This window comes from Pholis gunnellus (assembly GCF_910591455.1).
Source record: "Pholis gunnellus genome assembly, chromosome: 23".
Lineage (NCBI taxonomy): Eukaryota > Metazoa > Chordata > Actinopteri > Perciformes > Pholidae > Pholis > Pholis gunnellus.
Window position 1 is genome coordinate 4,280,335 of NC_136550.1, and position 15,593 is coordinate 4,295,927.

Genomic DNA, 15,593 nt, shown 5'->3' on the forward strand with positions numbered 1-15,593 from the left:
CGCACCCCAATAAGTATGGGAACTGACAGCATGGGTATCAGGTTCTGACCCTAAAAAGGTTGAAAAGGCGGGGTGGTCTCCTGCGGGCAGGGTGAACTGGCTCGTGAGTGGTGCGGAGGCATGTCAATTCCGCCCCCCTCGCGCCAGAGAGGTTTTTATGGCCTGTGCAATGCACCTGTTGCTGTTAGTGACCCTCAATGGCAAACCCGGGTCTCTGTAGCTTCAGCCTACCTCTCCCGGAAAACAGGACCAAAGAACATTAGCGTTACTCAAAAGCAGTCGAGGCCACATTCTAGAGAAGTCCCCCCCCCCACAACCCCCCAACCCCCCAACAGGGCTTTCTAGCAACATAATAGTCAAACACGGAAACAAACCACCTTATTCCACAGGCTGCAGGTAAAAGCAGTTTATAAGAAACTTTACTACAATGTCTCCGGCCGGTAATTAAATACAAATGACATAGTTTAAGTACATAAATGACATCAGAACAAAAGAGATTCAGACACTTTTATGAGTAAAAAAGAATTTATTCATGATTTACATGCAGACTGGAAAAAAATGCTTTTAAACTTTCTAAGATATACAGATCAAAAAGGCATATATATGCATATCACAACCGTACAATAGAATGTGTGTTTATATCAGGATTTGTCTTTAACATGTTGACACAACATTCCTCTACTAAAATCCCTCCCAACACCAATCTTTCTTTGTGCTGGAACGGATTTCCTTGAAATGAGCGGATTGATATTGCTATCCTCTCGAGGGTGACACATTATTCTGTCACCCTCGATGGGTCTTTGGAAACTAGAATGATGTATATCATAATTAATCAGGCATATAAAAGTAACCACACTCGGCTTGGTCCATTAACCTACTTGAAGCAACTTAGCTACTGCGACTATTTGTGGTTACCGTCGTGTACGTTACTGTGCCACTACTGAGCCCAGGGAATTGGATGGGCTGACCCCCTGTAAACATAACTGTGTGAGTTTGGATAATATGGACAACGAAAAAAAAAAAAAGTGGCCAAAATAACATCGTAGAACGTAGTGCAAGCCAATACTCCTCCATGCACCACACCCTGCAGCATCGAGAGCAGCCAATTCTAATACCGATCAACAGAAATGAAACACATTGAGCTTCTTGATTATTGTATTGAACTGCATTAAATTCTACAGGTGCTGATGTTGTGTCAATCCCCCGTAGAGGAGGTAACAGCTGAGGTATGACTCTACCGCTATCGTCTGAGAGCTAGAATAGCCATGATCACATTGGCTAAAACCTACTGAATCTCAACGTGCAAACTAAAAAAAGTCAATGTGGTCTATGGGTTTTGTGCTCAAACCGAACTGCAGTGCGTTTGCGGACGCACACGCTCGCACATCCCAGCTGATACCTGCTGCAGGAGAACAGATGTGACCTGTGGGATCCCATCACAACAACACAGTACAGAGATGTGATGCATAAAGCGCAACCTGTGGTTCTTCAGCTGTCCAAACCGCAGAAGGCATGTGGGGGAGCGGCGGCGGGGGAGAGTGGGTGAGAAAGTGGAAGTATAGGGAGGAGGCTGCAGCGAGCTGTGGCTGTCAGTACAGTGTGACTGCAGAGCAGGGGGGGGGGGGGTGGAGGGTTTAAGAGATGCGTGGCTGCATTCACCCAAGCACTGGAAGCCCCCGACTCGCAAGCACCCGAAGAAGCCTTTAGTGAGGCGCTGGGAGAGTGGGGAGGATGGAGGAAAAACACTAGAGCGCCCTGATCATGGAGGCCGGGGGGGGAAAGGAGTCGACCCTTCATCTACTCCTCGTTCTAAAGCTGAGCGCTTTCAGGGTCATTCTAATAACATTGGGCCTGGAGTTGCATTGTTTTTCCAGACTAGAATAATAAGATTACCTCTTTTTTTTTTTACATCTTGGGGTCATAAATGTTTCTACATTTTAGTAAACAAAAAGGTTAAGTGTATCCAAGAAATGGACACCTCAAAGTCAAAGCTGCATCATCAGGATACACTAGGGTCAATGTAGAATGACCAGAATAAGATTCTATCTATCGTGGCAATCAAGAACAGGGTCCTCCAAGATCAGGAAAGGTGAGGTTAGAGAGCAGCTTTGGACAGAGGATCCTTCCACTACCGACTCACCTTGTAATCAACTCATCTATTCATCCCTCTCCTTTGTCTGTCAGGCGGACAGAAAGGCAACTTCCTCTTGACTCCATCCTGTAGCTGTCAGAGAAAATGCCGGACAACTCATTTGGCGGTGTGAAAACCTGCGAGTGTGGGGGGTCGTGTGTGTGTGTGTGTGTGCGAGTGTTAAGCTCTCTATCTCGGCACATGGACAATCTTAAACAGGTAAGAAAAACATAAAAACACACACAAGTCACTCAGAGCACGTACCCAGCCAGTCCAGCTGATCCCAGTATTAAGAGGAATAGAGCTGCCGTACCAGAAAAGTCCTATAGGAACCCTGAGATTGAGAATCTACAGGTCAGACTGGCCTCATACCATAGGCCTATCTTATAGGACGTTTCTGGTTGGCACACAGGCTGTGAGGGACCCAAAGGGAGGAACATTTCACTTAAGATGTAATGGAGCTAAGTTCTTTTAACAGGAGTAAAGATCCCTTCCACAGCCATGTGGAGCATAAACCCGGCATTCAACAATTTGAGCAAAGCGACTTGTCCCAACATTGAAGTCTCTCTGTGTCATGTTACTGAGTCCGGCGGCGGGCCACCACACATACACTGTCCATTGGGCGCGGCCAGGCCTCTACGGTAACAAAGGAGGATGTGGGGGAGGTTGGGTCAGGTGGGTGGTTCTGGGAAGTTGAGTCCGAGCCAGAGCCACGAACCCAGATCCAAGGGGGGAGGGGGGGGGGGGGAGTGGTGGGGCGACGGCGGTGGCGGCGGAAAAAAAAAAAGCGCTGTGTGTTTGTGTGTGAACGGCGGAGAGGAGAGGCGCATAGGGACAATAGGGTGGAGGAGGAGGAGGAGGGAAGGGGTCAGGGTGGAAGGAGGGAGGGGAGGGGGAGGGGGAGGGGGGGTGAGGGCGGCGAATACGGCGGTGGAGAGGAGTTGACTAGCGGGCAGGGGAGGGGTAAGGGTTTGTCCGCATGTGCCAAGCTTCACCAATCAATGAAGCACCCCCTCCCAAAAAAAGGTTCTCCACACATCCATGCTCTCTTTCTGTTAAACACACTCACACACTCACACTTCCCTTTATTCACTAGCTCAGACACCAGCGGGACAGTCTTGTACGCTGATGCGAGACAGGACTTGTGGAAGGGGTCCTAAACCCCTCACCCCCCCCCACCCCACCCACCCACCGATGGCACTGCCATTGCATCAGAGGAGTTACGGAGTTGGGGGGGGGGGAGAGGGGGAGGTGGTGATGGCGGAGGAGAGGAAGGTGTGGAGGTGGGAGTGTTGTTGTCAAGGCACAGTCAAAAGGAGGGGGCGGCAGGTGGGGAGAGGAGAGGTCAGTGCTTTTGTTTCGTTGTCGTTTTTTCATTTACCTTGGGTGGTGAGGAGAGAGAGTTGGCGTCGCGCTTAAAAGTCGTCCCCATGGCTCACGCACGGCTGCACGCTGGCCGTCCCAGGTGGCCCGGTGACCTAATTCAGTTGAGATAGTTAGTTCAGAGCTGGACTGTCGCCGGGGGGCATTTAGTTTTTTTGTTCTTTTGTGCGGCAGAGTTACAGATTATCACACATGCAGGTCTGAGTGGACACAGAGACACACGGAAGGGGGGAGAGTTTGGTGCAGCAGGGAGAGACCAGACCAGACCAGACCAGACGCACACCCATCAACCCCAGAAACAGGACTGCTCCACAGATCAAAATGCACCCAGGCCATTCTATCTGTGTGCCTCTCCCCAGCTCTCAACATGATGCCAGTTTCTATCATGTCCTTTCTTGATGTAAAAATGAAAAAAAATCTATTTAAAAAATGAAAAAAAAGGACCATTCCCGGCTTTTTCTTTGCCAGAATTAAATCCTGATGTGCGTTTGGTCAAGTGCAAACCTCTTCAGAGAAATTTTGGTTTGCACCCAGTTTGAGAGGCTGGAGAGAGAAAAGAGCACCAACCGGCACTTACCCTGACCAAAGAAAGCAAAGCTGGGCCAGCATCTACACCCGCGCGGTCATTTTAACACGAGAGAAACAGATAGTGGAGAAGAACAACATAAACAAGAAGGGGAAATGTCCAAACCCTTTGCTTTCTTTTACCACAGTAGTGAGCCAAACATTCTTTATTATAATAATTATTATAGTATACATATTCTCAATAAAAAGCATGCCGATTTTTTATTCTGTTTTTGTCTTTTCCTAATAAAAAAAAAATTAAAAAGGCAAAATTAAAGTACTTCTCTAAAAAATACGATCTCAAACATGGCAAACAAGACATTTCGCAAACCACATAATTCTACAAAGGATGCAACTGGTATGTGTTTGTATATACAACACAGAAAGATTACACTGTGAGATGCAAAAGTCACTTAACCACTAAAAACCACAGCGGGAGAAAGGATGGGGGGGAGGGGGGAGGGGGGAGGGACAGCGAGGCAGTAAGGTGAATTCAGAGGATGTCTGTGTGCGCATCAGACCGCTGTCAAGCAGTAGCCGCAAAACTAAAGTGACAGTTTTAAGTGATTATTTTAGAACCGAACGGGCGGAGTTTGCCACTCGGGACGAGCTTGTGAACGTCAAAAGGTAAACCGTCCTTACAGGTCAAGCTTCCGTCATCCCGACGCCGAAAACCCCACCGACCGGATCCAATAACCGGATTTAAAACTAGACACTTAAATCTTTTTGCAGTTACAATCTGACGCAGGTCTGGTATTTAAAAAAGAAAAAAGTCAGATAGTTGGGGCATCTGGAAGACACTTCCCCATCTCTCGATTCATTGGTGCTATCACTGTTCCTGCTTAAAACCAGCGGCTAATTATGAACCCGTGAGGCTCAGTTTGTGGCTTTTCTTCTATAAAAAAAATAAAATAACTTTGATCTAGTTCCCCCCCCGAAACGATTAAAAAGCACTTAAAATGGGAGATCCCTCCACGTAATGCACTGCACTCAAAGCTTATAGGCACATAATTGAGCTTGTCACATGTCATGATTCCTAATAGGATGCAGTGTACAGATCCTTTGTAAACAGCTCATTCAGTAGTCACACACGGGGGGTTTTCTTTCTCCATTTACATTTCATTACACCCCAGGGTTGACTTGTATTACATGTAAACTACACTAAAACAAACAAAAAAACGCAAAACACTTGTGTTTTAAAAAGGCCTCTGGAAATGTAGGAGGACTTAATACAGAATATCTACAAAAGTCATTGTCACTGAAAATCCGCCCCCCCCCCCCCCCCCTAAAATAAAGACCCTGTGCCTTTACAAGGAGCAGGAACTGAACTGCTGACTGGTGAAAAAATGTTTAATAGAACAGAGATGTACTGTCAGAGGTAGGCAGCTGTAGTTAGAGAGAGAGAGAGAGAAAGAGAGGTGAAGCCGTGTCTTCCAGTGTTGTAGTTAGAGTACAGGTGGGGGGGGGGGAGAAGGGGGTCAAGGAGAGATCCAAACATACATTACAGTACGTCTTATGTGTGCTTTACGTGATATTTTTGTTCTCTTTTCTGCAAGGCGCAGTCTAAGCTGCTGCGTTTGTGCGCTGCAAGGTCAGGAGCCCTCTTTCACACAACCCACATCACATTCAGGACAAACACCCCCCCCCCCCCCCCCCCCCCTCCCCCAAAACAACAACACATCAACCTTGGTTCTGTTGGACACGATGCAATGCAGCCTGGACACAATATGTGTGTTTATCTGACTTCCCATCCGATTACATTACAAATCCAAAACGCTCCCAACGTAAGGCAAAAAAGGTTTCAAACTAGCTGCCCGAACTGATCATCTAGGCCCACGGAGGATGGCTGATAAAAACCAATGTCTTATCGTAGATGTGGCCGTAGAAAAATCATAACTGGGTTGAGGAAATAAAGGCATATGAAACGACCGACTGGGTCAGTCTAATACTGGCACAAGTGTGAGACTGGCACGATAAAGAAAAAAGGAAGTCAACGTGAGAAGCACAAAGAATGCCCGAACAACAGGTGAGAGCCTCCCTTTCATGGCTGCACTGTGTGTATGCAAACAGGACCAAGGTTAGCCGACCGAGTCCCTCGTAAAGCAGGTTAATAAACCAAAGGAGCCCCCAAGTTTCAAACCCCCACCCCCCCCCCCCCCACACACACTTAGATCCCGCAGACGCACGCACTCACTCACACACACACTCACATACAGCTGCTGTAAGGTGGTCAAGTTTGGGGGTGGAAGAGGAGATGTGGGATGGGGGTTCAGGGCGAAGAGGGAGGGGGGTGTGGGGGGTGGAAGGGGCAGAGAGTTGTGTGCGACTATCGGAAGGGGGGCTCAGGCGTGTGAAGGGAGAGTTCGGGGCGGCGGAGGATGGCCTCCTTGCGCGTGGGCGGCGGCAACGGCGGCTCATACACCCTTGGCACAGCCATGGCGGCTGCCACTGCCGCGGCGGAGGGAACCACTGGCCTGAGGGCGTCCAGCGCGGCGACCGACTGGGCGGACATCGCGGAGACGGTGGGGACCGCCGACACTCCCGGCATGCCTTGGATGGCCGCCATGGCGCTCGGCGGCGGGTAGGCGTACTGGAACTGGGGGTACTGCTGCAGCTGCTGGTAGTACTCCGCGTAGTACCTAAGAGAAGGAGGGAGGGGTTAAGGTAGGGGGGAGAGGAGGGTTCAGGTAGGAGGAGGGGACAGGATGTGGGATGACACAGTGGGAGTAACGGGAGAGCGGTGAAGCGAAAGAGAAGGATGCAATGAAGCATTAATCAACTGTGAGAAATGTGGCAAAAAGATTGTAAATGACCTAGATTCCTAGAGGTAAACAGCCGAAAAGTACAGCAGTAGAGACACAGACTCGACTCTCTCTGGGAACGCTTCAGTGGCGGCCGTATAGCTGCTGGTTAAAGAGGTTTGAAGATCATGTCCTACCTGGCCATGGGGTCCTCTGCAGCCTCCGCTGCCTCTTGGCCGGCTGGCGTTGGGAGAAGGGGCCGGCGCGGCTTGGCTCTCTGGTACATGAACGGCTTCATCACCGGGTCTGGTAGCAGAGGCATCGACCTCCGCAGGGGACTGCGGTCCCTCTCGCCGGACTTTGCGGCAGCCGCCGCCGCAGCGGCGGCCGCCTGCTGCTGCTGGTCGGCCATAACCTGCTGGCCCTGGGCAAAGTAATGTGCCTGTCTGGCGGCCTCAAAGATGGCTGTGGTGGGGTCCGTCGCTCCCATGGCGCTTATGTGAGCGTAGGCCTGTGCGCCGCCGCCATAAATAGCTGGAGAAACGGTGTAGGCGGGGTTGACCGCAGCCGCTGCCGTTTGCATTTCTAGTCCATGAGCAGCGGTCAGGTAGACATGGGAGTTGGCCATGGTTGGGGTGTAAACTTGAGGGGAGTAGGCGGCGGCATTCGCCGCCATCTGGCCGTAGATGTTGGGCGCCATCGAGCTGTACATTTGGGTGGCGCTTGATTGTAGAGCTGCTTGGTTGGCCACCGATCCATAAAGCTGACTGGCAACGTTGGCACCGTACACCTGGCTGGCAAGAGCACCATAAACGGCCGGATTCACGGGGTTTCCATCGGTGCGCGTGCCCGTGGTGATCCCAGTGAGAGCCGCGTATGTGGGATCGAAGGTGGAGGTGTTGTAGACCGAATTGTGCACGCTTTGTTGGACCTGTAGCGGGAGGCCGGCTGCTGCGGCCGCGGCGGCCGCCAGGACCGCCGCCTGACTCTGGTACTGCTCCAGAGAGGGCTTCCCCACGGGGCATTCTCCGGCATAGTGGCCCTGCTTTCCACAGTTAACACAGGGGATCTTTCCCGTAGGCGCCTGCTTGCTGGGCTGGACCTTGGACAGCTCTACGGACAGGGGGCGGCCCTTAAACGAGGTGCCGTGCAGGGCCTCGATGGCCTGGAGCGCGTCTTCCTTGTTTTCCATGTGGACAAAGGCATAGCCTGCGGAAGAGGAATGCCTGGCTGTCATTGAGCGCAGGGACAACAGTTAGGATCACAGTGGCACTGCCACTGGCACTTACTTATTACTGCTACCAAGAAGAATGCATTGCACCAAAGGGAGACAAGGACGTGGGCGCGTCTTGTTCTTTTGCACACCCGAGAACTTTGGACTGGTGTATCATAACAACACATCACATGGTCTCAAACGTGTGTGCAGTAGAGCACAAAATCTCTTTAACTGGAATAAGAACTGTCAGATGTAATCGCTTACCCGCTCTATGGCACGACTTCAAACACTAGCTCCACAATTTCACACACAATACTCGAGAGAGAGAGAGATGTTGCCGGGGGCTTTAAAAAAAGAATGTGTATATATATATATATAAAAACAGGCCTTCGCTCACCTTTCACTTTATCACACTCGAGGACTTTCCCGAACGTCTGGAAGAGTTGCTGGAGGTCCTCGGTGGTGCACATCCCACTCAGGTTACCCACGAACACCTTGGTGGAGTGCAACGGCCTCCCCCGCGACTCCTCCACCACCAGATTGCGCCCGCGAAACTCCCGGCCGTTGAGCTCCCGGATGGCTTGCTCGGCGGCGCCCTCGCCCTGCAGGTGGACGAAGGCGAACTGCCGCAGCACGCTGCAGCTGACCACCTGGCCGTAGGGCTCGAAGATGGCCGACAGCTCCTCCTGGGTGGTGTCCAACGCCAGGTTGCCCACGAAGAGCTTCACCGTGTTGCTCTTGTCCATGGCGCTGCAGAGGGGAACAGAGGAGGGATGTACTTGGTTACAGATAAGAGAGGAAGGGGGCGACGAGTGAGAGACCAAAGTCTGACGAGGAGAAGGAAGTAGTGGAGTGTGATTATCTGAATACAGGGCTGGGCTGCAGTACGCAGGGACATCGCTGACCCAGCTATTTAGTTTCTTTTTCAGGGCTGAAAAAGATCTGTGAGGGAGGGTGTTGCTGCTGACTTTGAATAAACAAGACTTTAACACCTGCTGCCTTTCTCCAACGGGACACTTCTGCTTACTATCCAGAGATTAGGCAAATAAAAGACTGAAGACTGAGCACACCAATAAGTGAATTTATACGCGCAATCTCGATAAAGAAACCTCGGCGCGTGAATGAGCCGCCAGATTAACATTCAAATATCTGACCCCACAATTGCCTGTGTGTTCAGATAAAAGATTATGCAAAACAGAGCAGGGTTCCCCGCCCCCCCCACACACACACACACACAGGAGCCGCATTATGTCAGCGAGTAATAAGCGGAATATCTCCAATAGTCGTCGTGGAGCCGAGGCAGACTGAAGGAGGACCTCATTAAATATCTCAGTCTTACTTTAGAGGCTGTAATTACACGTACCGCTGTGAGTCAGGCTCTTACACAGGAGACAGCTGGGATTTTACACCAGTACCTTCAAAGTAAGAGCACTGCGGATCAACACACGTGGCATTTACAGTGATCTTTAAGACCTGGGGTGATACAGAAAGGCCCCATTGTGTCACCATTTCCCCCCCTCCCTTCTTCACTCTCTTCTAAACCAAACTGAGGAGTGTTTTTCTTCAGGTTGGTCGAGACCTTTTTCCTTCCACTTGAGCAACCTTCACGGCTGGCTGTAAATCAAAAGGGCAATGTGGAACATGACACCAGAGAATGACATTTCTAGGTGTTTTTTTGGGGGGTTTAGGCTCCAGTCAGACTGAACTGCACCTCTCATGCTGCTGCTCACACACAAGAGTGTATTAGAGGAGATGCAAGCGTCGGTGTGTCTGTGCTGTGGGGCCTCCACGTGCGAGTGCACCCCTCGGTTACATATGGCTGCTGCATGAACACTGAGTCCATGCGAGGCATAACTACAGAGAGAAAGAAGGAAGGAGGAAGGGGAGGGGGGGGGGGCTGGTTTTCTGATGACGCAGCGCGAAGCTGAGTCAACACATTTTCACAAGCTCGCGTCTTTTTAACAACAAAGGCGAAATAAATCTCGAGAAGACGGAAGTTAAGTAGTTTAGACGCGTTGGAGAGATTTGTTTTAATGTATCGTATGTGTAAGACATGTGAATGAGGCGGGATGCTTGGTTTTCTTGCTCGGGTGCTCAAAGCAAACAAACCCTAAGAGCGAAAAATAAATATATTTGTCAAAACATGTATTTCACGCAACAATGTAACCCAAAAAACAGCAGATTACAACAGCTGGAACCCGAAAGCAGATCGATACAATGTAACGACAGACATTTTTGTCCTTCTCTCCCCCTCGCACAGGAATGAATACAGTGTAACACCGAGTGATTTCCGTGCAACAACACGGTTTAACGGACTCCCACGCGACAACACGCACGTGGAAAACGCTCGAGCCTAAAGACGAATTTAGATTTAATCGCCTCCCGTGCGGCTCGGATGAGAATAATACGGCAGAAAACGGCGATTAAAATAAAAAAGGAACTACCATCTTACCTAGGCGGTGCTGCGTTTCAAAATGGTAGCGCCTGCTTCCGTTTGCATGTCGGGCATTCTGCTGGAGAAGGGCTGCAGGAGGGGGAGGGCTGCTGCTGCACCCAGAGGATGCTGAGTCCTCACAAATATAGGACACACACACAATAGTGCACGTACACGAGGCCAAGTATGAGCCTGTTTTATTTCATCAGTGCCACCAGAAGAAGAAGAAAAGGCTGCTTTAAAGCCGCAGGGTTCTGCTCCGAAGGGGGAGACAGGAAACAAGCGAGTGAGTTCAATTAGAGAGCTCATTATGTTCTATGAAAGAAATATGACACATTTGCTCAGCCACAGAGGACAGATCAAGTGCAAAATTAATACGAATGCAGGCTGTGTGTGTGTGATTGTCAAACAGTCAAGCAGAAAATTCAATCAGCAAAACATTTTATATTTATCAAGCAAAAACTTTTTCTTTTACATTTTCTGGTTCCAGCTTCTCACGGATTTACATCACCGATTTGATTAATTGTCAGAGACAAAAAATGGCTATTTAAAGACATTACTTTAGGCTCTTTTTTTTTAATAGACAAACATCAATTAAAAAAAAAATCTATAACATAAAACAAACAGTCCTACATTCAAGTGGCGTTCACAGCCCTCGGACACAAATGGAAAAAGGGGACACCGACTGAACATTTGAGGGGGAAAATTCAATAAGTGTATTCAGGCGTCAGCGGGACAAGACAGATGCTCAATTTGGACAATCGATGCAAAACTTGCTACGCACTCTCACACGGCCCAATACGGAGCACACCACTCCGTCACAATATTGATGGTGTCGTCAGGGGGGGGGAAAAGAGATGTGTGTTAACAGAAATCAATAAGTGTGACGAGGTAGAAGTTCTGTCCGTCATTAGATTATACTTCAATCAACACGTGTACTTTCTTTTAGCAGGACGGAGGAAGAAGCTGAGCACACAATCCTTCAAGCAACCACACTGAAACTTTTAACCCGCCCTCCGCCTTTCCCTCTGGAATTTGACTCTCTCCTCCGAGCTCTTTCAAAATCGCTCTTAACCAAGTCACTCACACAACCTTATGGATTTAAAATGAACACACTGACGGAGGAGTTGCGGATAAACAGTGGAACAGAACGTATTCTGTGCAGTCGGACTAAATGCAGCTGGAAATGCTTTGTGACAGCGAATCTCCTGATTATAAGCCTCACTCCATTCTGTAATCCCCTGCGTGTGTTGACTTTCCTGCTAAACTCAAAACGTATGTTTTTAACAAATCATTTCTACTACTGTTTTTTTAGAAGGCTTGCATCATCAGCTTAGACACTTTAATTGAATTGATCCCAGCCATGAAGGTTATTCATTTAGACGGTGACGAGACAGTTTGTGTCAGAGGCGGCGGCTGTTTATGCAAACGTACAACAGTATTAACGGACATCTAGCTAATCAAACGGTGGCTTTCACAAAGCCTCAGATTTAAACTGCTATAGTGCTTTTAAAATCCTCAGGCGGACAGTAAACTGTGACTGCAAGAGGATTTGATTTCAAGAAAATAAGGCTGTTTTTCTTTGGTCATCTGTCCAGCTGCGTGGAAACGTATTCCTCAGTGCTCCGAACCCTTTTCTGTTCAAACGGATAAGGCTCCGTGTTTCGTGTCCGGGGTTCAGAGGTGCGCCGCCGGCGTCTCGGTGCCGGCCTTGCTCCGACCTTTCCCCGCTATCGGCCGGTCCCTCTCCTCCCACAGCGTGACCCCGTCGCAGGCGCAAATCTGCTTGGGGTTCTGGAAAAGACCAGCGGATCGGGCGATGATCCCACAGGCCAGTCTGTAGCGGAGAGGAAGAGACGCAGTGTTTGAAACAGTGAAAAAAACAAAAAAGGCTCGCCAAAACAATCCCAACTCAAGGTCCATTTACAAACCGGTGCCGTTGACCCACCTTTCCCCGGAGTTCCCAGTCCGTTTGGAGAGGGGCTGGCCTCCTCGGCCCAGGTCGTCCTCGCCTGCATCCACCACCAACGACCGGCCGATCACGTCCCAAACCTGCAGCGTCAGCATCAAGGAGTCAATGGAGAGGAAAAGAAAAGCCGTCATTCAGGGGCTTTCCCCCCCATTTCCAACTTTGTACATCCTCAATTCCTTCACCCTTGCCTCCTTGCCTCACGTTTTAGACCCGCCCACAGAAGAGATACGAGCAGAGGAAGCAACGATGGAGATAAGAGCCGAGGGTATTTAACAAAGTGAGACATTATTGCCTCACGTCAATTAAATATGATGTGGGGTCGAGCTGTATCGCCTCTTTTATCCGTCACTGGAAAACACTTCCACGAAGGACACACCGGTGCTTCCTTGCTTATAGCTCCTAGGAGCAAGGAGGCGAGGAGGTACAAAATCGGGAAATAAGATGGGCATCTGGTGTTGCTTTGGAAATGAAATGTTTGTATAAAACATATAAAGCTAAATATGTTGCAGTTACCTGCTTTTCTACCCGTGCCAATATGTCTGTGTGTGTGTGTCTGTGTGTGTGTGTGTTACCTTTAGCTGACTGTCCTCTTGTCGAAATGAAGCTCGGCCATCTGGTCCAGCAACAATATTTCCCAGATCACCCACATGCTGCACGACAACGACACACAGAGCGCCCACATAAATAACACAGAACCATAGAGAGACGACACGAGAGTAAAGCAGCATTTAAGAGTTAGGGATCACCGCCTTAAGACGTGCGGCCCCGACTGTCACAGGCTTAATTGAAAACGTGGCCCCTGAAGCGGAACCGCTTCCAAAACAGCTCCTGTGGGACACGTTTGGCAATCGGAGACGAGTATCACGTCTCACATTTGGCTCACGCTGAAATGTTTATTAAATCTCGAGCAGAGATTTTGTCAGAATTTATGAGAAGAGGATCCATTATTTACCAACTCCTTCTACGGCTAAATATTCTGGCACGAGTGAAGTGCCAGAGCAAGTCGTCTCCAAAAACAATGAATGATTATGCAGGAAGTTAAGGAGCAGACGTACCCTTTCAGAGTCCCCTGGACCGCCGTGTTGTCTTCCGAAGGGGTTATAGTGCTCTCCACAACTGTAAAAAAACAAAAGAAGAAGAATTTGAAACTTTGTGTGGCTGCTGTCCACCATTAACAACGAGGCCAAGACACTGTACAGTCTCCTACCTGAGGCAGTCCCGCGTGAGGTCCCCCAGGGTGTGGACGTGGAGGCCGTGGGGTCCGGGCTCCAACCCATCAATGGTCCCGTCGATCAAGCAGCGCTGCTGGGACAGCTGCAGGAAACGCACCACCCCCTGGATCCTTCCCTCACCGGCCAGCATGGCCACAGCTGAACCCAGGTCTGCCATGAAAAAAAAAAGTGTTAATGTCTGTGATCTTGTTCACACTTTCCCACATCTGGCATACAAAGTCTTATACAACAGTCTACAGCTGATTTAAAAGAGTAAATAAGAGTACACATCCGACCAGACTTCTGGTATCTGAACATTGTCATTACTTAAAGCTACAGCCTCACTCCGGTCCCGTTGTTTTTCTCACCGTGCTCCGATCCCCCGATGCCTTTCAGCACCGCCCTGCGTCCCGTGCTCTCTATCAGAGCCTGCACCTCTGCACTGGTCAGAGCCGACTCCACCAGCACCTGCTCCTTACCCACATCCACACTGACGGACGACACACCTGCAGACACGTTCGAACAATCGAGTGATAGATACACAAATGCAGGAATTTTCTGCTTTTTTGCATCACTCTAAACTGAATACCCTTGTTTCTTTAGGAGGGCTATTCTGTCATTTTAATAAACTGTGCTAACTGACTAGCTAACTTGACTTCTAGAGTCATTTCCTGGAAGTAAACATTCATTGATCATTGATCATATTCACTGATCATTAACCTTTCATACATGTTGCATTGCATGCTTGCCTGCAAACATATTGCACGTGTTTTTGCATGATCAGCTGCACACTTACTTAAAAGTTTCTAGTTTACAGAAGTTTAGCATTCAACCTAGATTAATTCATGTGACGTGTAACAGCAGTTGTCCCTATTTAGTAGCAATAAACTCCTTTCACAGTGCTGGTAAACGAACCCTTCAGTGCTCTCTTACCTGGTTTACCTTCCAGCGCAGCTCTGACTTTAACTGCGCAGCTCTCACACGTCATCTGCACCGCAAACTCCAGCTGTGGAGCAGTAAACAAACATGAAACACCTGTAGATAACACAATGTAAGGTTAAGAGCATTATCATATCGGCAGTAGTAGCAAGTGAGCTTAGCACGCTATGTAACTGCGCAGCGACACAGGAGCGCACGAGCTGTCACATCACGCAAGCTGCACAATAAGGCATGTTTTTGACATTATTTGAATAATATCGTGACTCAGCAAAACACGACACGCATTACTGTCGAACCTTGGTTGGCCCCGCAGAGTCCATTTCGTCACCGCGCGGCGCCGTCTGGGCGATGAAAACTGAACTAAACAGACAACTTCCCACTTTTCTGGAAACGGAAGCGAGCCAGCTGTGCCTGATAGCGGGCGCCGCCATGTTGGTGACGTCATGGTTGCGTCGGCGCTCGTTACCGCCGCCACGTGGCCGACTACCCGCTACTGCGACGGTAACTTCAGTCACGGAGACGAATGAAGCCTTTTTACTCGGTTTAAATAAATAAATAAATAAATAAATAAATAAATAAATAAATAAATAAATAGATAGATAGATAGATAGATAGATAGATAGATAGATAGATAGATAGATAGATAAATAAATAAATATTATTACCATAACATCAAATATTTAAATTAAATATCCTAGTGTTATATTTCTATATAATAATTGTTACATTATAATTATGTAGTTTGTCTAAATGCACATGTAGTAATTATTTATATAATATTGATTTTTTAATATTTTTTTTGTATTGTATTTAGGTTTGATGTGGCAGAAACTACTCAACTACACTTAAATAGTTGTACTTAATCACGCTAATATTACAGTAGGCCAGTAGTAGTAGTATGCAGAAAACTGAATATATATATATATATATATATATATATAGCTTTGTTTCAAGTTTGGGGATAGTAGATTTATAAATATTCTTAATGGTTTGAACGTTTTC

At 48.5% G+C, this 15,593-nt stretch overlaps 2 protein-coding genes across 3 annotated transcripts; both read right to left on the reverse strand.

The window, feature by feature from the left end:
* Positions 1-539: 539 nt before the first annotated feature.
* On the reverse strand, positions 540-10,551 carry rbm14b (RNA binding motif protein 14b). Of its 2 annotated transcripts, none has more exons than XM_079184696.1 (4): positions 10,488-10,551; positions 8,433-8,785; positions 7,017-8,028; positions 540-6,717 (listed from the first exon to the last, which is right to left on the reverse strand). In XM_079184696.1, the coding sequence occupies exons 2-4, from the start codon at positions 8,779-8,781 to the stop codon at positions 6,405-6,407; spliced, it is 1,674 nt and encodes a 557-aa protein (XP_079040822.1). In that variant the 5' UTR covers positions 8,782-8,785; positions 10,488-10,551; the 3' UTR covers positions 540-6,404. The 2 variants fall into 2 exon arrangements, with proteins under 2 accessions (XP_079040822.1, XP_079040821.1); XM_079184695.1 differs by having other exon boundaries at positions 7,017-8,049.
* A 1,465-nt stretch (positions 10,552-12,016) lies between these two features.
* On the reverse strand, positions 12,017-15,014 carry ccs (copper chaperone for superoxide dismutase). Its single transcript, XM_079184296.1, has 8 exons — positions 14,888-15,014; positions 14,586-14,658; positions 14,021-14,158; positions 13,649-13,823; positions 13,497-13,557; positions 13,014-13,091; positions 12,418-12,521; positions 12,017-12,306 (listed from the first exon to the last, which is right to left on the reverse strand). Exons 1-8 carry the CDS (start codon positions 14,909-14,911, stop codon positions 12,147-12,149), a joined length of 813 nt encoding a protein of 270 aa, XP_079040422.1. The 5' UTR covers positions 14,912-15,014; the 3' UTR covers positions 12,017-12,146.
* Positions 15,015-15,593: the final 579 nt, after the last annotated feature.